Raw genomic sequence first — 9673 nt, forward strand, 5'->3', positions numbered from 1 at the left:
AAGAAATAGAATATAGAGACTTAAATATAAGTGTGCATTATAATAAAATTGCCTCAAGAATAAATCCAATGCTTTCCATGATTGCCCTAATATCCTCGTAACTGAATTCCAACGACGGATCGCTCATATCTTCAAAATGATATAAAAGTGGCCCTTACAAAAATATTATTACAGAAATAATCAATAAATAGAATAATACAGAATGTGGTGATATAATGCAAAAAATAATACTAATTAATTTCATAAACTGCATTAATAAAATACGGTGTAAGTGATAAAACTGGAGTTTAAGAAGAAATGACAATTTTATTGTGCGCGGCCTTTAGTACCGCTCTCAGTCCATTAAGAAAAAGGACGAAAATATAAACTGTTTAAAGAATATAACAAAAACAAATGCATATATAAAGGGCATGCTTAACAAAACACGAGCTTTATAGAGTAATCTAAGCATCTCAAAGGGAAAATATGGTTTGTTATTTAAAAGTAAGAGTGCAGGAAAATGGGAACTAAAATAAAAGTGTAATTTTAATTAAAGTTTGCTTTTGTAAAACAACAATGATTATTTCTTTAATATAATAATTTAGCATATTTAAAAATTAAAAAAGGTTTAAAATAAATTAAAAAGGTTAAAAAGGAGAAGTACAGTATAAAAATATAAATTTTAAAAGTTGACATACATAACAAAGCTATAAATAGTACCACAAAAAAAGATTTTCTAATTAATAATCATAAAAAGTGCTTTTGAAAGCTATAATCAGAATAAGTTGCCGAGCATAAGTATAAAGACATAATATCTTATTAATAAGCAGGGCTTATGATCCAGAAATATAAAAAAAGTATATTAAAAATTCAAGCTATAAAACTACCGATATTAATGAAAAGCCCTCCTGGCTTTAAAATATAATAAATAGTCCTCAAGTAGTCAACAACATTCTTTGCCGTGTCTAGAAAGAAGCACGATGCTACACAATCCCAGCTCTCTATTTGTTTAAAAAGTTTACATAGTATCGAACAGTGACCTTAAAAAGTAGAATAGCTAGTTAGCATGAAAATATTTTAGATCAAAAGATAATGTAATAGACTCATTAGTAGAGTTGTTGATCGGTAATCATACCACTCATTAACTAATTATTTCTCAGTATGGCTCATTATATGTTTAATTATTGATTGGCCGTACGTTTAACTGTAAATATAACTATTCGCTAATTATGACCTCGCTGTGTTAGTTAATTACGAACCCTCTAATTCAAAAAATATTTAGTAGCTAATTAGCTTGCTAGTTAATAATAACTGCCAACCTATAATTTATTATAGATGTGTGTAAACACGTTAACATTAATTTTTGATGATCGAAAAATTCCTATCGAATGTATGCACTGAATACCAAGCTCGCTGCCCCTTTGAAGGATATAATTGTCAATTATGCGGTGCTATAGGTTGTTCGAAATTGATTGGCTGGCTGGATTAATTAACCAATAAAAAAATTTAAGCAACTACCAGTCTTTTAATTGGTTATTAGCCTTTTTAATACCCAAAAGTTAAGAGCATTGTTTGATAACGTTATAATAAGTTTTTATATAATGCTTATGGGTTTCAAACCTGCTTCAGTATAGCACTCCAAGAATTCGCCGGCAGTCATGGACATCTTTCCGTTTCCCTTTAATTCTTTGTTAATATTGACATCAGGAACAAGAACAGAGCGGTACTAAGAAGTTTATAATAACCAAGTAGGAAAGAATATAATAATAGTTATAATATGTTTTAAAAAATTTCATAAAAATGGTAATACTTAATAAGATAGCAAAAACATACTAAAGTTATGTATATTTTTTTAAAATAATATTAGTGTCATAATTTAGTAATTATCATAATGCAATAATTATAGATAAAACTGATACAAGACAAATCAGTCACTAATAGTGATAGTAATAGCACTTATTAAAAAGTTTACTATACGGCACTAACTATAATAAATAGTTGATAAATGCAAACAAAAATATTATCAAGTATAAAATGTGTAATAAAGTAAACTTGTAATAATTCAAAATATATAAATGTTTTAACAAAAATAAACAAGAGATGAGCTCTTTATACCTATATATATATATATATTTATATAGGGAAACTAATAAATATTATAAAAAGAAATATGAAAGTTTTTTAATTTTTCCATAAACAAACTTGACACATACTACTTAAATATTATAAATATTCTATTTAGGCTCTTCTATTGATGGGTTCTTACTTATATTTTGTTGGAGTTAAATAAATATGTTGTACACAACATGGTGTTTTGATTTTATCACTTGATATTAATAATATACAAAAATGTGTAATAGCAAAACCTACATTAAATCTAATAAAAAAGTTAAAATAGAACATCGATACAAGTTTTTATAAAAGTAAACAATATTATTTGCACAATGAAAACCTAAAAATATACAAACTTTAAATAACAGAAATATAATATCCATATTTATAATAAATATGAAAAATATGAATTTGGACTTACTTGATCGCTTCTTCCTATATTATTATTATACTGACTAACGAAAGGATGAATAACAAACTTTCTATCTCCAGATCTATATTATATATAATAAATTGTTAGTAGTAATAGAATATAAATAAAAAAAATATTAATGAAAATAATTGTTACTTCTAAAAATAATCAAAGTTATTTAAAAAAATCAAATATTTCAACTTATATTATTAAAAACAAAATAATATTGTTCGCAATACCTTCATCTCACTTTCAAACTAAAAATAAGAGCAAAAGTGAATAACAATTATAATATGATTAACTTATCAATGCAACATATTAACAAAACGTAATAAAAAAAAGTGAGGGAAAAAAATTAATTAAGAAAAGGATTTTAGTAGATATTAATTGTAGACGGCAAATCATTAATCAACACTTCAACGTTATTATTTAATTCCTTCATAATTTAAAGCAATAAGTATCATTTTTTAATATAATTGCCACATTAGTACATTACAAAACATAGTATAAGGGTATATAAACTTTTATATAAGGTAAATTATAAAGTTTTTGTCATATTTAATGAAGTAAATTTAGATTAAATTTTTATAACTGTTAGTTGTGAGAAATAATTAAGGGTTCACTATATATCGCTTTTTACTTTTCATAAAATTGGCGAAAAACTTATATATATAAAATGTAAACCGGTTTAATATGAAGTTGGAGGCAAGAAGCATAAATACAGAATACTCGTTCCCTTGAACGTTATAACCTTCAGGAAAAAAAATACACAGAAAATAAAACTAATATATATAAGTGTAAGAATTAAATAGTAAACTTTATTTAAATAATAATTCAATATGCATATACATGTGTATTACTGAAATAATATATACTTCAATATATAACGATATAATATAATACGAACACAATTTAAAAAAATTGATGACTGAATTTATAATCTACAACATTAAATATAGATATAAGTATTAACTTACCTCTTCGAGCTAATTCATAAACTAAACGGCCCAATCCAGCGCCAGGAACTAAAATAGAGACCTCAGTACCAGCGCTTTAGTAAAACGATAAGTATATGATTATAATAATGATAATAATGATTATAAATTACTTAACATTGGGATAATAATGAAGGATTTCATTAATAATATAATAATAACTAGAAGCACGTTCATGCTCTCCCTGATTTTATTGAATAGTATAAATGTATAACTATGTATTGCATAATATATATAATTTTTTTTAAAAAAAAATATAATTATAATGGGACAAAGTTTAACTTTTATAGTAGAAAAAGGATTAAGTAAAAAAATTTAAGCTGTGATAAAATTTTCTCATTTTAATCAATAAAGAAACCAGAAAAAAATACTTCCAAGCTCCAGTCTCTAACAAACTGTTTTAATGTATAAACAACTTTGCTCATGTTAAGTTCAGAAGGAGTTGAACAAGCGCAGCGCTCATTTTTTTCGGGAACCTTAATAGTAACCCATGAAAAATAACAATACCATTAAAACATGTGCGCATTGTTAGACAAAACACAATAATAAAGTTTGAGTTTTTTTAAAAAAAATATTGTTGTTGGCTTATCAAAAGAAAAAAAAATTTAATTTATTTCATAATATTATAGTAATGAATTGTTTACTAAAACATAATAAGAACATTCCTAGATCAAAAAAACGATTTATGGTACATCGGATTTTAAAAATGTCTTTTATTGTTAATTATATAATATGTTACATTATATAATTTTGGTGTATAACAAGAAATTAGAATTTGCAATTAAAGTTTTTAACTTTTATATATTTTAATTTATTAATATACATAATTATAATTATGATAAATAGTCTTACTACGCTCTTTATATGCATAGTTATATAAACACATTATTTTTATATATTTAATTATACTAATCATAAATTTTATTTAAGTGATAAAAATATAATTGAATAACAATTTTTAAATATTTTTTCCTATATTTTATGTAATACAATATACTTATATATTTATTTACCAAAATAATAGAATTATTTATTTGGTTATATTAAATTTTTTTTCAGAGTTTATTTATTTATATAAAATTACATTAATTATTTGTTATGTTGAATTTTAATTTATTATTTTTCATTTATTTTTAATAGATAATGATCATATAAGCCTTTAAATTATATCTAATTTAATTACACTTTCTATATACTTATTGGGTTTTTTTTGTTAAAGACTTTAAATAAATACAACAAAGGTTTCACTATCTTCAAAAACCCGGTGAGGTGCGATTATCTCGTCAATAAATTCTTGATTTTTCTTAATCGCTATAATAATTAGAATAATAATAAGGGTTAAATGTGTTAATTGAATTGAATATTGAGTATAAGATATTATGACTTATATTAATACAATTATAGCAAAAGTTGCTGTACAATACTTAACCCTTACATCAGACCAAAAAATATATAGCTTCAATAAGAATCTTAAAAATAATAATAAACCTTTGCAAATACATATAGCATGCACGATAACCTTTTTTTTGCTTAATAGTTAAATAACATAATTTTACAAAACAAATGTAATATAAAGTGCATTAAAAAAATGTGTACAATATAATATGAAATCATACGGCAAATTTTATATATAATATTTTAATTAATATATAGAAGCCTTTCTATTATATATATAAATCTAAAAGTTTTTTAATGGACAAAACGTTCATAATGAATGTACGTTTATTAATACCTTACAACATGTAACTAAAAAAGTATTTCTAACAAAGATGTTAAATAAACACTTTAAAATTTATTAAAAAAGCAAACGAGTTAAACAATTAATTTTTTATTACAATGAAGTTATACAATCTACCTTACAATAGCATTAGTTTAAATATATATTAAAGAATTTAAAACATTTTTTATAATATATTGTGGCATTTTACACACTTTACCACAAAATTTTAATGCAAATTTATGTTTAAGTTTTCTGAAATTGATGATAAGCGTCTTTCCAATGTACTATTAAACGGTACCACAATAATAAAACTTGTAAAAAAGTTAGTAAATCATATAAAACAGTTTTTTATAAAATTTTTTTTTCAGATAAGACATATACTGAATATTAAAGTTACAGTTAGAAATATAATCATACCATGAACTCAAAGAAAAGTAATATAAAAGTTAGCATTTTTGAAAAAATCCGTACTCATAAATATATACTCTACAATAAACAAAAGGTTACTTAATAATATATATCCTCTATTATACTTTTTAATAACTTAATAATTTTAAAAAACTTAATAAAAAATTTTAAATATATACAAAAAAATATCATAATATATTAATTGTTAATTTTACTTGCCTTAAGCGCCAAAACTAATATATACATTAAACAATGTTTATATTATGGTATAAAGGTACATTAGTGACTACAAAACATTATGAACTAAAATAATTATAAAACTTTATTTATTTAATAAGATAACGAGCCCTGAGAAGCGCAACATCAAACACTACAAGACCACATATTTAAATAAAAACGAAGAAAGCCATGTGAGAGCCATTCCATATATATATATATATAGCGTTTAGCCTTCGTAGATACATAATACAAAATTTTTAGTTTATAATTTTAGCAGCCAGGATAAATATTTTGAATATAAAAGCTTTTATAAAATTATAATTTATGCTTATCATAAAAAGTTATATAAAATTTGTTAACCAAGTTTGGGATTCGTACTCTGTTAACGTGTAATAACAAAATATAATGAATCCTAAAAAAAACTTAAATACTATATATCTCATGATAAGTAAACTTAAATTTTACAATAAGCTAATTTCTACACAAGACAAAAATATATTATTAAAAATATAAACCGTCTTCAAGATGGTCAAGTTTTTCAGTTATCAACGCTCCAACAAACATATCCAGACTTAAGTTATCGTCGTTCTCATTAATATATTTAACCATCGATATATTTTGGCAATTCTTCTTATTTTTCTTTTTTATTATATTACTATTTCGTCTATTTTGATAACAACGCAAATCGTCACGAGCCCTTTGAACCCGCTTTAGAGTGTAAGTTTGATAGTACTTAAAAGCATCAACAACTTCTATAAAATGTCTGAGAAAATAGAATTTTATCACAGGTAACTTAGCTCTCCACTAAAAAAGAATTTTGTTATAAAAAGCAATAACTTTTTATCTTAATGTTAAAAAAAAAAAATCCTTCCAACAAGCGTCGTGAGTACAAAAAGAAAACATATAAATATAAAAATTTGGCTTTATTAAGTATAAAAGTCAACGGCACATTTTTCTTATGAAAAAAGCCCCGCCCCAGCAAACTACATATAAGAAAAATAACGTTGACTACATAACAAATATATATAGTAAAATTTTTTAACACGAAGTTATTTTTACCATTTCTATTGAAAGATATTTCAAGTATACACAATAGAAATTCATTTATTTACACAAAAACTAAAACTTTACATGACATAAATGTTAACTATTAAATAAATTAAGTTTACGTCATAAATAAATTAACGTAAAGAATATTATGTTTTTATAAAATAAATTAATGTAATGCACAATGTGCAAATTTTAAGTTAAATTACTGATGTAATAAAGAAAAATAACTTTTTTTAAAAAAATAAGAATGGCCCCCGTATACTATTAGTATTCTAAAAATTCATATAAGTTAGCCTAGATTTTCACTTTCTGTTATTAGATAAATTACAGTCAAGTGCTTTTAACTTTATATAGATAACCACCAATACATTATAAGATTTATAAAGTTCTTTATGTAGTAACAAAATAAATAAATTCCATAAATAAGATAAAATTCAAATACAGTCTCTCTCTTTCTAAGTCAGATATGCCTTCAGGGTCATCGTCTTCGTTTAAACAACAAGAACAGCCCTGTCTAGGGACACAAGAAAAAAAAATAGTTAATGCATATGCTGCTATTTTTTTTAATTTATTCTCTACCATATTGTACTATTTTTCATATTTTATTTTACTTAAGACTAAAAATTTGAATTTATGTTTATAAAATAATAAGAAACAGTCACAAAAATACTTTTTTTGGGAAGTCAAAACTTTTGCACCGCCTAAGTTGCCCGCTATTTTAAAAAAAGTTAAATGCAAAAGTACTGAACGAGTAATAATATACCCAAATTCTGAGGTGGCCGTTGTGCAGGTTTCTTAGCATTGCTGCTTTTGATACAGCGAGGCATCGAGCATGGAAAGATTAGAGTACTGAAACAAAGCACTCGATTAATCAAAATACATGCAGTCCTCGTGGGGGCTCTGTGGGACGGCAATAGTAGGGCTTCCCCTTTATTTGCTCGGTCGATCAAACAACTACGAATACTCGGGCTTTCAACTAGAAGTAACCGCAAATGGGGCAGTGGGCGCTTATAATCCTCCCGAAGCACCATGATGGCCCAGAAGGACTAAAGAATAGTGAAGGTGTACGGCCGGATTTCCACCATTCTGACTGGGGTAGTGGAAACCGCTAAAAACCAGCACCAGGAATAGTGGCCTCGATTCTACTGGCCAGGTCCTCTTTCCCTTTTTCATCCATTTATATCGTTATGGACTAGCAACTTATATATATCGGATTTAACCAATTATACATAATACTTGTGTAAACTATTTTTTATATTACAAAGATCTTCAAAACTTGGTTTGAGGTTACAATCAAAGTTTTTAAATTTGAATATACTTAACGTTTAAAGTGACTTTACATTTGGTTTACTAATAGTATTAATAATTAGGAACTGAATACATGTTTTATTATTAGTAATTTGCGAAAGATAACTGTATCCGTACTGTGAAGTCGATACAAAAATATAATATATTAAACGCAAAACTGTAGTTCAAGTTATACTATCAAGTATGCAAAAGCTACTGTTAGACGAATAAAACCAAAATTAAAAGTGATATGTATATACCCTTGGGAGTGACAAATTAATTTTAAAATATAGTTCTAACAGTACTTATAATGGCTGCAATAATAAAGTAGTGTATACTAAAATATTAACAATTACTAACTAAAAGAAAGTACAAGCTTAGCCTTTAAAATATGGCAGTATGCCCACAACTTTGATCGTGTTTATGGGTGCAAATATCGTAGACTTTAACTTCAAAGACTGACTCATGCCAAAGGTGATGTTTCACTACAGGCTTTCTTCGTGCTTTACTTATAAATAAATAAAAGTCGAAAAGCAATGGTACTAAAAGTTTTTCATAGGACACTAAGTTAGATTGCAATAATAAGTACCCGTTTTATTTGTTGCTAAAAAAAGAATTTTCAACTTTTTTATAATGTACACTAGAAGAATTTATCATTAAATTTTAAAAAAACCGTATTTAAGGAATTTCAAAGGTTTGTAAAAAAAAATTTAAAAAATATAGATGACGACACCAAATATGAAAGAATAGAAACCTTTCAAAATCATGTATTAAACAAAACTTTTAAGTTTTTCGCATAGTTATTTTATTCCTTTTAAATCTTCTATGTGAACTTCACGTAAATAAAATTTTTCTAGTTAAGATATACAATCTAAAACTTTATTCCGAAAAATACAATAAGCACTTCAAGACAAAAAGTTGGCTGACCACTTTTAAACAAAAAAAAGTATATATCAAAACTTCAAAGTTTATTACTTGAATTCAAAATTGCTGAGGCTCTTGTTGCGTTAGTAGAAGCCCATAACGTTTTTTTAATAAATATCTCTGCCTCGAAAACTTATCATCAGGGGAGAAACGTGCTAACAAAGAAAATATTTATATATTTACTTAAAGAAACCTATGAAACTAACCTGGATGAGCAGACTTTGTACACTCGTTATTAACAAGTTTCTTTTTAAAAAAAAAATTAAGCTATATATATACTTATAAGAAAATAGTATACTTTTAAAGTGTAAACACGCTTTCTGCGGTCGTCCAAGTAATACATCAAGTACATTTTCGATGAAACTATTCTACTTGACACATGTTTAAAATATAGTAATATGCTGCCCACCACTACGACGACCATTAGGCCATGTTTGTTAAAGCTAGATAGAAGATTTTAATAATCTGGCAGCAGGCTAACTCAACTTTTGTATCACTTTGCCATGTTTCAACTTAACTGGTAGGCTTACTTACAACTATTCTTTTTAATAAAAAGTTTTATAGCCT

General features: G+C 25.2%; 2 protein-coding genes and 1 long non-coding RNA gene across 3 annotated transcripts; all 3 read right to left on the reverse strand.

The window, feature by feature from the left end:
* Positions 1-52: 52 nt before the first annotated feature.
* On the reverse strand, positions 53-3651 carry LOC135120836 (carnosine N-methyltransferase-like). Its single transcript, XM_064045153.1, has 8 exons — positions 3612-3651; positions 3481-3554; positions 3188-3254; positions 2513-2585; positions 1600-1705; positions 1385-1459; positions 867-980; positions 53-153 (listed from the first exon to the last, which is right to left on the reverse strand). Exons 3-6 carry the CDS (start codon positions 3217-3219, stop codon positions 1431-1433), a joined length of 240 nt encoding a protein of 79 aa, XP_063901223.1. The 5' UTR covers positions 3220-3254; positions 3481-3554; positions 3612-3651; the 3' UTR covers positions 53-153; positions 867-980; positions 1385-1430.
* A 188-nt stretch (positions 3652-3839) lies between these two features.
* Positions 3840-7926, reverse strand: LOC135120846 (uncharacterized). Its single transcript, XM_064045166.1, has 6 exons — positions 7659-7926; positions 7566-7608; positions 7338-7409; positions 6361-6608; positions 4733-4809; positions 3840-3974 (listed from the first exon to the last, which is right to left on the reverse strand). The coding sequence occupies exons 1-6, from the start codon at positions 7924-7926 to the stop codon at positions 3840-3842; spliced, it is 843 nt and encodes a 280-aa protein (XP_063901236.1).
* Positions 7927-9164: 1238 nt separating this feature from the next.
* Positions 9165-9453, reverse strand: LOC135120832 (uncharacterized). The gene is made up of 3 exons (XR_010278761.1): positions 9405-9453; positions 9313-9352; positions 9165-9261 (listed from the first exon to the last, which is right to left on the reverse strand). It is a non-coding gene; the product is annotated as an uncharacterized LOC135120832 (long non-coding RNA).
* Between the last annotated feature and the right edge of the window lie 220 nt (positions 9454-9673).

The sequence above is a fragment of the Zophobas morio genome, unplaced genomic scaffold (assembly GCF_036711695.1).
Source record: "Zophobas morio isolate AGI-343-1 ecotype UQ-CSIRO unplaced genomic scaffold, CSIRO_AGI_Zmor_V1 ptg000428l, whole genome shotgun sequence".
Lineage (NCBI taxonomy): Eukaryota > Metazoa > Arthropoda > Insecta > Coleoptera > Tenebrionidae > Zophobas > Zophobas morio.

Excerpts from the sequence above, each read along its gene's own strand:
- LOC135120836 (XM_064045153.1), bottom strand. The coding sequence starts at position 3,219 with ATGCTTCTTGCCTCCAACTTCATATTAAACCG. Across the intron at positions 2,586-3,187 it reads TCCAACTTCATATTAAACCG|ATCTGGAGATAGAAAGTTTG; the intron begins GTTTACATTTTA and ends TATATAATATAG. Across the intron at positions 1,460-1,599 it reads GGAGTGCTATACTGAAGCAG|CCAGCCAATCAATTTCGAAC; the intron begins GTTTGAAACCCA and ends TAATTAATCCAG.
- LOC135120846 (XM_064045166.1), bottom strand. The coding sequence starts at position 7,926 with ATGGTGCTTCGGGAGGATTATAAGCGCCCACTGCCCCATTTGCGGTTA. Across the intron at positions 4,810-6,360 it reads ACTTGACCATCTTGAAGACG|CGATTAAGAAAAATCAAGAA; the intron begins GTTTATATTTTT and ends TAATTATTATAG. Across the intron at positions 3,975-4,732 it reads AAGATAGTGAAACCTTTGTT|GTTCCCGAAAAAAATGAGCG; the intron begins GTATTTATTTAA and ends GTTACTATTAAG.